This window comes from Oryctolagus cuniculus, chromosome 6, assembly GCF_051225735.1.
Source record: "Oryctolagus cuniculus isolate XC-2025 breed Fujian yellow rabbit chromosome 6, ASM5122573v1, whole genome shotgun sequence".
Classification (NCBI taxonomy): domain Eukaryota; kingdom Metazoa; phylum Chordata; class Mammalia; order Lagomorpha; family Leporidae; genus Oryctolagus; species Oryctolagus cuniculus.
Window position 1 is genome coordinate 30,118,366 of NC_142872.1, and position 12,880 is coordinate 30,131,245.

General features: G+C 43.9%; 1 protein-coding gene across 1 annotated transcript; it reads right to left on the reverse strand.

Annotated features, from left to right (window-relative positions):
• Positions 1 to 435: 435 nt before the first annotated feature.
• Positions 436 to 3,293, reverse strand: LOC100351232 (mitochondrial ornithine transporter 2). Its single transcript, XM_089334641.1, has one exon. The coding sequence runs from the start codon at positions 2,803 to 2,805 to the stop codon at positions 1,900 to 1,902; it is 906 nt and encodes a 301-aa protein (XP_089190767.1). The 5' UTR covers positions 2,806 to 3,293; the 3' UTR covers positions 436 to 1,899.
• Positions 3,294 to 12,880: the final 9,587 nt, after the last annotated feature.

Below are 12,880 nucleotides of genomic sequence, written 5' to 3' on the forward strand. Positions count from 1 at the left end.
GTCATACCCTATATACAGTCTCATTAAAATTCATGGATGGCCCATACCAAATTTAGAAGGCTGTATCTAGCACTGTAAAAGCACAAGGGCTTGTAGACCCGAAAGGTACAGTTTCAAGAATGGGTCACCCCTGACATTACTTATTGGAAAATAAAAGCACTAAGTACTTTCTAGTTTCACCTGAGAGAACATGATATCACCCAGTAGTGCTATCACTCTGTCACCAAGAAAGGAGCAAAAGTTCCCCTTGGCTTTGGCACTTTCTGTGCCCTGGAAGAGTTTTTGACTGGTGGAAGCAGATAGAACAGTGAGTAAACCCAGATGAATCAAAAACTCCTAAATGCACCAACAGAACACCCTGGAGTCCTATGCAAGCCCAGACTCAGGGACTAGAAGAACTGTTTTCAGTCATATGGGTCTTCATCAAAGCATAGCAGCACATCCCCATGCCCCCGCCCCTCCCTCAGTCTAAAGCCTGGTTCTCTGGGAAAAGAGAAGAGGGGAAGCTGGTGCAGATGATGGCCGTTCTGCTTTCCAATGACCTGATCCTCTAGGCCCAATAATATAGTTACAATGCAGATTATAGTCCCACTTAGAATGAATGCCACTATTTTTTTAAAAAAATTTATTTTATTTATTTGAAAGACAGAGTTACAGCGAGAGGTAGAGACAGAGAGAGGTGACAGACAGAAGGGGGGAGGGGATCTTCCATTAGCTGGTTCACTCCCCCAATGACCACAACAGCCAGAATTGAGCCAATCCAAAGCCAGGAGCCAGGAGCTTCTCCTGGGTCTCCCATGTGGGTGAAGGGCCCCAAGGACTTGGGCCATCCTCTGCTGCTTTCCCAGGCACATTAACAAGGAGCTGTTTTGGAAGTGGAGCATCTGGAACTCGAACTGGTGCCCATATGAGATGCCAGTGCTGCAGGCCGGGGCTTTAACCCACTGTGTCACAGCACTGGTCCCACCACCATTATAAGAAAATCTTGGGAAAATTCAGCACGTCTACTCAGAGACTACTTCGCATCAGCATGCAGCTACATTTTCTTCTTAAAAATCTATGTGAGGGGAATGAGCATTTGGCCTTGTGGTTAGGCTGATGGTTAAGATGCCTGTGTCCCACATTGGAGTGCCAGGGTTCAAGTCTGGGGTCCAGTCTCCATCCTAGCTTCTTCTTAATGTGTGCCCTGGGAGGTGGCAGGTGATGGCTCAACTACTTCAGTCCCTGACTCTCGAGTGGGAGACTGAGTTCCTGGCTCCTGGCTTCAGCCTGGCTCAGCCTTAGCTACTGTGGGCTTTTAGAAAGTGAGCCAGCAGATGGGATAAGACTCTGTCTCTGTCACTCTGCCTTTCAAATAAAATAATAAAATTATTAGAAGTTAGAAGTTAAAAAATCTACATGGGTAGTTTGGTTCTCAAGCACCACACAAAAACTTTTTAAAAGCATTAACAACCTAATAGACTGGTTGTCTTAAGCAAACTTGAGAAAAGAGCCTGAATTTTAAATGAATTAAGCAATCATGTGTGACTGTCTTCATGGAACATGGTCAAGGTTGGCTTTTTTGGGCAATATTAAGATTAAACATGAAACCACATTGTGTTTCACCCTGAAAGAACTGTATTTAGCCTTTCAGATTAGGTACCTGGGGTCTCTGGCTCATGCTGTGTACCCCACCAAAGGCATGCACAGCTACATTTCTATTGCAATACAATTGCAGGCAGAAATTTTATGATGTAGAAGCCCTTCCAAATGTTTAAGATTGAGGAGAGAGTATGTGAAGACAAAAATCAAAATTCCCATGAGGAGGAAAATAATTACACATATCTAGTACTCCAAGAACACTCAATGGAACCTCAGTCTTCAGACTCCTGTGGTTGGATCCAGTTTCACCAAGACACTTCAGCAGGGTTCCAACTGGCTCATCATCATCTTCCTACTGTACTCATAGGCCAAAAATAGTGCCCCATTGGCAGGGACTGCTCGAACCATGGTAGGTTTCAGTCCAGAGTATAAGGCTGCTATTCCTTCATATTTCACAATGCCCAAAAGAGTTCCAAAAAATCCTGCCTGTTTTCCATACATGGAAAGAACTTGAATTCTGGACTTAATACAATCCACTGGGAATATGACAAGCCAGAGGCAGATTCCAGCAACTCCACCGCTTAACATCAATGGAACTGGACCTAGTTCATCTTTTGATCTGCCTGAGGCAAAAAACGATCGGCTCAGTTCGTAGCCCCCGAAGAAGAAGAAATAGCCCGGTACTTCTTGCAGCAGAGTGCTCGAGAGTCCGTAGTAGAAGCCTAAGGGGCCGTCCTTTCTGAGGATGCTCTTCACCACAGACCAAATTGTATTATGGCTCTTTGCTATCTTCCCTAATAGCTGCAACTCGTACATGGTCTGCAGCCGGCACTTGACCAGCTCAGTGGGGCAGAGGGCCAGCGCGGCGAACGCCGAGGCCAGGGAGCCCGCGGCCGCAGACTGCAGGTCGTTCAGCTTCGCCTTCTTGTCCAGTCCGGCCACGCTCCTGACAAACTTCTGGCAGAAACCGTAGCACATGAAGAGGACAGAGTTCTGGGCCACATAGGCCATCAGTGCGGGGCCTGTGCCCCTGTAGAGGCCCCGCAACCCCACGTGGGAGTAGGTCTTCAGGAAGCAGTCGGTGAGGCCCGAGTACAGGCTGGGGAACGCCTGCATCTTGACTTTCATCGTGTCGAAGGGCTGCCCGGTGAGTACGCACGCCGTGCCCCCCACCGCACCCGCCGTGAGGTCGATGGCGGCCTGGAGGCCGGGGCTGTTCTTCATGTTCGCCGCTGGCTTTAAGCTGTCCGGGAAGGCAGCTTTCTGGAGCGTAGGCCAGGCTCAGCCGCCTGCTGTGGGCTCCCACTCCTCGGCCAGGGAGGCGGCTTAACTCCACGCTGGGCCTCGGGCCGCCCCGCCCTGCCCGCGCACCGGAATAACCCTCGGCCGGCCGGAGGCCTCGAGCCTGCCCACGAGCCCCAGGCCGGGCTGCTGCCGCGCCGGCGGCCAGGCCGTGTCCGCAGGAAGTGGGCTGCTGAGTACTTTCTGTAAATTGTAATGCAGCCCTCAGAAGCCTTTAGATCAGTTCTTGCGATTATGGGCGCCTGTCTGCTGCTCTGCCCCTGCGGGTGCCGGAGTGGGGAGTGCTTTTCTCTTACTGTGGAGTTTGCCTTTTCTCACCACACTAAACAGGGCATGCTGGCTTCACAGCGGGTAATCTACAGAAACAGCTTTAAAACGGAAACCACGGGCTCACTACTTGGGGCTTGCTACATGAGACTTGGTGGCTGCTTCCTTTTTCAAGTTTGTTTTTTGTTTTTTGCTTTTAATTTGACAGGCAGAGTTAGACAGTGAGAGAGAGAGAGAGAGAGAGAGAGAGAGAGAAAGGTCTTCCTTCCATTGGTTCACCCCCCAAATGGCCGCTACGGCCGGTGCTGTGCCAATCCGAAGCCAAGAGCCAGGTGCTTCCTCCTGGTCTCCCATGTGGGTGCAGGGCCCAAGCACTTGGGCCATCCTCCACAGCAGAGATGGACTGGAAGAGGAGCAACCAGGACTAGAACTGGCACCCATATGGGATGCTGGCACCCCAGGCGAAGGATTAACCAAGTGAGCCACGGCACCGGCCCTCAAGTTTTTAAAAATGTGATAATTACACATATTTATGGAGTACAGTGTGATAGTCATTACCTGATACAGCATGTACTGATCCAATCGGGGCAATTCGCATTTCCAGTTCCTTATCACTACTTTGTGTTTGGAGTCTGAGCTCTCTACTAGTTCATAAAATATGCTGTCAGGATGTGCTGTGCTGTATGCAGCATGTTAAAAGACTGTTTGGGGGGCCTGCATCCCCTATCCTCTTCCCACCTGGCTTCCTGAGGAGGGAGCAGGCTATGGCTCAAGTGCGTGGGGCCCTGTTACCCACGTGGGGGACCCTGATGGAATTCTAGGTCCTTGTCTTCCACCTGACTCAGCCCCCATTCTCTTCATCTGGGTAGTGAACCAGCAAATGGAAGACTTCTGTCACACTACTTTTCAAACTGATGAAAAATAATCAGCATAACTATGTAGTATGTTTATGTTTTTATGTTTACTTTTACTATTTTTTCAAGGATCTGGGCTGCAGCTCTGGTGAAACCTGGAATTCTCATCTTTCTAGAGGTAAGACACAGTGGTTCATAAGTGACTTAGAAGGTAGGTATTTATAAAGTGCTAAGAAATTTGATAGAAAAGAGCTGTGTGATCCTAGTGCTGTTTGCCTGCTAAATTCAGAGGTTCTTGTTGAGAACTCACACAGCTTTATGCAGGAGAATAGATGTTAGGATACAAATATGTTTAATTTCCAAGACAAGATGTAGTTTTGGACATCAGTAAGGTTATTACTGTCAGGACATAACGTTTTTCCTATCAGATGTTCATAATCCCAACATTGGAATAAATTCTTTGAAGGCTTATGTTCTAAATCTTAGTCACTATTTTATTTTGGAGGTCAAAACAAAATCTGGAAGTTGGAAAATATGCTGAAATGATTATTTTATTCAAAGTGCACCTTGTCTGATTATACTTTGGTGTCAAATAATATTTAAAAATGAGGCACTAAAAAGCATGGATAGTTTGTCTTCATTTGTAGTAAGTAGTGACCTGGCTTTTTCTTTGGAGATGCATAAGTGTCAGTAACTAGAATTCCTTTCTCTGGGACCACATGATTCCTTTAGAGATAATCTTCCCAGTGTTTATTGAGGTGGTAGGGGGAGGAGTTGTATGTCCAGATGCTGATTTAATGAGGCTAAGATGGAAGAGGGGTGACAGTCCTTCCACATAATATATACCCAGCTTTCATGTGTATCTGCTTTTTCTGAATTTGGGCATGCCTTGGTGTAATTTATCCAGAAAATGAGATTTCTGTCTTCTTTGGGATGCAAAAGAATTAGTTAGCTTCATAGGGTGGAAAAGGGATCCTGGATATCCAACTCTAACAAAACATTCGCCCTCAGGTTCTCTATCAGGACGATAGTCTCTTTGGCATTACCCTTTGCAGACATTTACCATATACAATCTTCTGATTTCTGAATTCCCTTTTAATTTCTCCTTCATTGATTCTCTGATCAGTGCTCCCAGTTGTATTGACCTTCTGAAAATGAGTTGACATTTCTCGTTCACTATTGTCTCACCTTGTAGTCACTTTGTCTTTGGTCAGGAACATCTTTGAAAGGTTCTGTTATTTTAGCAGGTTTTTTGATAGGGAAAAGAAATATGTGAGAAAAACCTCCTATTTTAACTAGAAAACTTACCTTAAGATTTTAAAATACTTCATATTCTACTTGAGGGGTGGTTTTTCTGTTTTGATTTCATCTTCAGGAAAGGCAAGGGAGAAAAAGCTTATTTTAATACTTATTGTGAAAGCCCTACCAAGTTACCTAGATGTGCCTTAGTATTTTTAAAAAAGATTTATTTATGTAAAAGGCAGGGTTTATATATATAAAGAGAGAGGGAGATCTTTCATCACCTGATTTATTCCTCAGATGGCTGCAACTGCCAGGGCTGGACGAGGCTGAAGCCAGGGATCAGGAGCTTCTTCCACGTCTTTCATGTAGGTGCAGGAGCCCAGGTACTTGGACCATCTTCCACGCTGTCCCAGGCACATTAACAGGAAACTGGATTGGCAGTGGAACAGCTGGTCTCGAACTGGCACCCATGTGGGATGGCAGCATCTCAAGTGGTGGCCCAACCCACTACACTACAACACCAACCCCAGTGTTTTTTTTTTTTTAAACAGATCTTTAAATAGGATCCTCTTTTTTAAAAAATGTATTTATTTATTCAGAAGGCACCCATGTGGGATGGCAGCATCTCAAGTGGTGGCCCAACCCACTACACTACAACACCAACCCCAGTGGTTTTTTTTTTTAACAGATCTTTAAATAGGATCCTCTTTTTTAAAAAATGTATTTATTTATTCAGAAGGCAGAGTGATAGAAAAAAAGGAAGAAAACAGAGACAGATCATCCATCCACTGGTTCATTCTCCAAGTGGTTGCAACAGTTATGGCTGGGCCAGGCTGGAGTCAGGAGCCAAAAACTCCATCCAGGTCTCCAACATAGGTAGCAGGGTAGCGAGGACAAGGCAGCTTCGGCTGGCTGACAAGGTCACAGCAGAAGGTCTGTCTCAGCAAGGTGTGAGAAGGACAGCCGTGGTCCTCTTGGTAGTTTTAGGTTTGTTGGGAACTACACTCTGCATTAGAAAGCCGGAGCTCCCTGCTGGTCCCGCTAATGATTGCTGTATTCCTATTTTTAGGGAAGAACACTTAGTCCCATAATCCCCAAAATGTCCATTGCTTTGTAGAATTTTAATCAAGCAGAATGTTAGTGTAGAAGAGGTTAATGCTTTACACAAGGTTGAACTGTTTGTGGAAAAGAATTAAAAGGCAACAGGTTCCCTGGTATATACTTCCCACTAAAATAAAGATAAATGTTATTAAAGCTTTAATTCAATGTGTGCTACAAATACAACAATGCTTGGAATGTCAAAACTGTGGAATAGATCTAAGTGAACTTTTAGATAAGTACAATAAAAAAATTAAAGAGTTACAGAAAGAACTGCAAAAGAGGGGATACATTTAAAAGAGGGGCCTGCTTTGAACATGGGGGCTTCTAGTAAAGATTAGATTAGGAAGGTAATACTGTAGCTTCTGTAACTAATTTCTTCATAGCTTGACAGCACTCCAGGCCTTGACTTGTGTGGGCAGCCCATTATCTTGCACTTGTCTGTGACTGTAACCCATACTCTGAATATCCCTTGAAAGTCAAAGAAATTGTAACTAGATGTAGACATAGAATCTAGAGGCAACATAAAATATAAGGTCAATGGTTCTAAGAAAATGGACAACAGACTTGTTATTGTAAGAAGAAAGAATCATTATGTAACATGATATAAATATAAAGTCTGGTGCTTGAGAGCCAGGGCCATGCCATTCAGCCTTGCTGTAAGTGTGTCTCTCATTCTACCTGCGCCAATGCCTCCCACACCTTCAGGAACCCCTGGACCTGCTGCAGCTGGACTCTGGCAGCAGGGTCCCAAATACCTGAGTGATCCTGCTCTACCTTCCCAGGTGCATTATCAGGGAGCTGAATAGCCAGGACTGCAACTGGCACTCCAGTATGGGATGCTGACATCACAAGGCAGCAGCTTAACCTGCTGTGCCACAGAGCTGGCCCCTTACTGACCACTTGTTAAATGTCTGTTAATTACAACTGGTTCATTATCTTTTTAAAAAGATTTTTTTTATTTATTTGAAAGGCAGAGTTATAGAGAGAAAGAGAGCAAGAGCTGAACCAGGCCAAATCTGGGAGCCTGGGTCTGGGTCTCCATCTAGATCTCACATGTGGGTGGCAGGGGCCAGGCCTAGCATGGAGCTGGATCAGAAATAGAGCAGCAAACAAATAAACAAACAAAAAACCTCGGCTATGGCCTGGGAAAGCACTAGAAGATGGCCCAAGTCCTTGGGCCCTGCGCTCGCATGGGAGACCCGGAAAAATCTCCTGGCTTCTGGCTTTGGATCAGCCCAGCTCTGGCCGTTGCAGCCATTTGGGGAGTGAACCAGTGGATGGAAGACCTCTCTCTCCATAATTCTGCCTTTCAAATAAATTTAAACAATCACTGGGGAAAAAAATGTAAAGCAGCCCGTATTCAAACCATTTGGGATACATTACAGGCAGAGACTTAACTCGCCATGCCACTTCACCAGCCTGTTCATTGTTTTTTTTTTTTTTTTAAACATACACTGGATCAATCAAGAGGTGCAAGATAGGTAACCAGAAAGATTAGTGATCAGCTTTTGCAGTATGTTCATTCATAAAGAAACTAAATCATAATCTCTCAAGAATTAGACATGTTAGCTCCAAGTTATTCTAAGTGAAAAAAATTTTAAACTGCATTGTGTAATAGTAACTAACTACTCTTAGTTATTTTAAAGACTGATATAGGTAATATCATTTAAGCCATGAACAACATAGAGAAAATTTAAAGTTACTGGGTATATCAACATTTAAGGCATTATAATTAGGCACTCTATTTGTGCACTACGTACTAAGCAGTATCAGAAGTGATATTATATTAATTGGATTTTACTACAGTCACCTAATAGAAATTGGGAATCAGGGTGAGTATTTGGCTTAGCATTGAAGACCCCACTTGATCTGCCCACATCTGGTGTCAGAGTACCTGGGTTGAAGTCATAGTTCTGTCCTTGATTCTAGCTTCCTGGTAATGCACACCCAGAGAGGCTCAGCCAATTTGGTCCCTGCCACCTATGTAGGAGACCTGGAATTGTTTCTAGCTCCCAGGTTTGGCCTGGCCCAGCTATGGCTGCTGTGGGCATTCGGGGAGTAAACCAGCGGGTGGGAGTTCTACCCTCTGTCTAACTGAAATAAATAAATAAAAATATAAAAATAAATAATTTTGAAAATTTCCTTTGAAACTTCTTGAATAATAAATGAAAGCCTAACAATAAATGCTGAATTCCAACTAAAATGGGCAAGTATATATTCATGCATGTCTTAGAAATGGTTTTGGCTTTTAGGTGTACTCCTTAAGACAAAGAGAACCTATTATCATCTCAGTGATAAGGAAGTACAGGGGCTGATGTTGTGGCACAGCAGGCTAAGCTGTTGCCAGCACCCCATATTGGATTACTGGTTCGAGGTCTTGTTGCTTTACTTCTAATCCAGCTCCCTGCTAATGTACCAAGTATTTGGGCCCCTGCCATCTGTGGGAGAGACCTGGATGGAGCTCCAGGCTCCTGGCTTTGGCCTGGACCAGATAGGCCTTTGCAGCCATTTGGCAAGTGAACCAGCAGATATAAACACTCTCTCTCTCTCTCTCTCTCTCTCTCTCTCTCTCCCTCCCCCTCTCCCCCTCTCCCCCTCTCCCCCTCTCCCCCTCTCCCCCTTTCTCTTTCTCTGGAACTCTGCATTTCAAATAAGTAAATCTTAAAAACAAGAAAAGACATCTCGAGGCAGGCTTTGTGGTACAGCGGGTTAGCTGCAGCTTGGCATACCCACATCCCACATCAGATGGCTTCCAATCCAGCTTCCTGCTAGTGGCCCTGGGAAGGCAGTGGATGAAGTTCCAAGTACTTGGGTCCCTGCCACCCATGTGGAGACCTGGATGGAGTTTGAAATACAGTTTTACAAACAACAGAAGCAGAAGTCAAGTTCCATGAAATACTTTTTTCTGCTTTTAAGCACATGTCCTCCAGAATATACATACTAGAAAATAAGGGTGAAGGAATTTCTGTTTATTGAAGACAACTACTCATTAAAAACAAAAGATTTATTTTATTTATTTGAAGAAGGGGGGGGAGGAAGGAAGGAAGGAAGGGAGGGAAGGAGGGAGGGAGGGAGGGAGGGATCAGCTGGTTCATTCCCCAGATGCCCCCAACGGCCAGGGCTAGGCCAGGCCGAAGCCAGGAGCCAAGAGCTTCTTCTGGTCTCCCATGATGGTTGCAGGGGCCCAAGAATTTGGGCCATCTTCCACTGCTTTCCCAGGTGCATTAGTGGGGAGCTGGCTCAGGAGTGGAGCAGCTGGGACTTAAACCAGTGTCCATATGGGATGCTGGTGCTGTAGTCGGCAGCTTAGCCTGCTGTACCACAGTGCCAGCCCCAAGACCACCACTCTTGATAAGCTGAAATAGCCAAATGACATACTCCCCAGCAACTAGATTCAGAGGCCAAACAGTTACTAGAGAAATTAAGGTTTGAACTGAGGCCTCAGTGACAAAAAGGGACCCTTGAAAATACCTGGAGACTGTTCCAAGAAAAGGGAACCGTAAGTAGCCATTGTTCTGCAGGAGGAAAGAGCTTGACATTGAAGTATAGAAAGGCTCGGGGTTGCTTGGTAGTGCACAGTCTCACTAGTCTATGTTTTCACTTAAAATTCTTCCTGGAGGGACCAGGCATTGTGGTGCAGCTAGTTAAGCTGTTGTTTGAGATGGCCACATCTCATGATGGAGTGCTGGTTTGAGTCCTGGCTTGAGTCCTGGCTACTCTGCTTTGGAGAGTTTCCTGCTAATGTGCTTAGGAAGGTAGTGGATGGCAGCCCATATACGTAGGCTACTGCCACCATTTAGGGACACCTGGATAGAGTTCCTGGCTCCTGGCTTTGGCCTGGCCCAACCCTGACTGTTGCAACCATTTGAGGAATGAACCAGCAGATGGAAGGTCTCTTTCTCTGTCACTCTTTCAAATAAATACATAGATCTTTCTAAAAATAGACTAATTAAAAATTGTTTACTGGAGGCCTCTTACAGAAGAATATTTATTGCAGCATTCTGTGTAATATCAAATGAAAAATGGAACAATTGGGGAATGTATAAAATTAAGAAAAAAAACTCTGAAAAAATACCTATAAATGTTGATAAAGGATTCAGATAATGTCTGAGTAATTTGCAGGATAGTGTTTATAACAAAATCCTGTTTCTTCTGCTTTATATGATCACACATGTATTTAATTTATTAAATGCCAGATAAAAGCATGGATTAACATGTATCAGAAGGATAAGGAGTTTACCCTAGAAAGTTGATGTGAGAGGGATAACTTTTACTTCTTGTAAAATCCCTACATTGTCTAAAGTTTTTCATGGAGTCTTTTATTTCTGTAATATTATAAAACATTCATTTTTATAAAGTTCTTCAAAATTTCTGTTCATGAACCCAGAAATACTGAAAAGTGTAGTCCAACCATGTAACAAACTCATTAGTCAAGGGAGCTGTGAGAAAATAAGTCATTTATGGTAACTTGGGACTTAGTGGGATCCCAGACCTACATCTCTTGCTTTTGAAATTCATGTGACAGATAATTACTTCTATTATGATGTCTTTTAATATTAATGAGAAGCTATACATAAATCAACCAAGTAAATATTAGAGCTGCTGTACTAAACTGTGTAATCTGTATACCACAGATATAGTTGAAGTAAATTGTTTCTGCTATAAGCTAATTTCTAGGCTTTCACTTAGAAAATTTCTTAAATTTGCAATCAGTCATGCATATTTAAAACCACTGTTTATACTTTCTACCATTTGTTCACTCTTTAATTAAAATAATTATTTAATTGCTATTGTGGTCTATATCTTAGCAAGCAGGCAATGTTTGTCTTTGATGTTCACTTACTATATCTCAGACATTGTTCTAAGGAAGTCCTTTATATGACAATAGCCAACAACCCCACGAGTTAGTTATCACCTCCATTTTAGAGTTGAGAATAGGCAAATAAATTATGTTACCTGTCCATGAGGGCGGTCATTGGTCTGGTGGTTAGGATGCTTGGGATGCTCACATTCCAAAACAGACTGCCTGGGTTCAGGCGTCAGCTCCACTCCCTATTCCAGCGTCCTGCTAACGTGCATTCAGGGAGGCAGTGGGTGACAGCTCAAGTAGCTGGGTCCCTGCCACCCATGTGGGAGACCCAGATTGAGTTCCCAGTTCCCAATTTAGGAAGTGAACCACTGGGAGAAACATCTCTCTATACCTCTCAAATGAGTAATAAAGTTAACCAGTGTCACACAATTAATAGGTCACTGAACTAGGATACAAACCTAGGTATAATATTTCCTGATCTTGAAATTTTTTTTAAAGATTTATTTATTTATTTGAAAGTCAGAGTTACACAGAGAGAGGAGAGGCAGAGAGAAAGGTCTTTCATCTAATGGTCACTGCCTAACTGGCTGCAACGGCCGGAGCTGTGCCGATCCAAAGCCAGGAGGCAGGAGCTTCCTCCGGGTCTCCCATGCAGTTACAGGGGCACAAGAACTTGGGTCATCTTCTACTGCTTTCTCAGGCCATAGAAGAGAGCTAGATCAGAAGTGGGACTCAAATCGGTGCCCATATGGGATGCTGACACTGCAGGCAGTGGCTTTACCTGCTATGCCACAGTGCCAGCCCTGAAATTTTAATCTTTATTCTTCAGTAAATTTACAGTGACTAACAAGCTTTTGGAAAAATGTCTCCCAGTGAAATTACAGCCTAGTGGGAGATAGGAGCAGCGGAATATTTACACGTTAGTAAATTAGCATGTTCCAGTAGACTGTACAGTGTGTGATAACCGACTCTGAATGCTTAGCTTGGTACTTTAAGTATCCCGTTTGTTTGGACAGTATTTGTAGAATGAATAAGAGCGTGAAGTACAGAGTACAAGGAAAACCATAATAGGGTTGCTTAATCAAGAAAGCCTTGCTAGGGTGACATTTAGGTTGAAACATAAATTAAGAAGGACTCTCAAAGGAAAACCTCCTAGGTAGAGGGAACAGCTTGTTAAAAATCTCTAGGCCCAGAAGAAAAATAAACTCAAAGAAATGTCCAACAGGCTTGGGATATATTAACCATTAGTGTTGGGAAATGATGAACTGCATCACTCATAATCTTATGTATCACATAATCTTGTGAATCACCTTTTTCAGAAATATAAACTTAATCCTGAGGTTTGTGAGTATCACTTAAGAATTCTAAGACATGATTAGATCACTGGTGGCAGTCAAAAAAATTACATTGTAAAGAACAAGGTTTACACATGGGGCCAGCATTGTGGCACAGCAGACTATGCCACCACCTGCAACAGTGGCATCTCACGTGGGCACCGGTTTGAGTCCTGGCTGCTCTATTTATGATCCTGCTCCCTGCTAATGTGCCTGGGAAAACAGCAGAAGCAGCAGAAGATGGTGCACTTGGGCCCCTGTACTCATGTTGGACAGGCTCCTGGCTTCTGCCTGGCCTGGGTCTGGTTGTTGTGACCATTTGGGGAGTGAACCAGTAAATGGAAGATCTGTCTCTTCCCTCTCTATAGCTCTTTCAAATAAAAAGATTT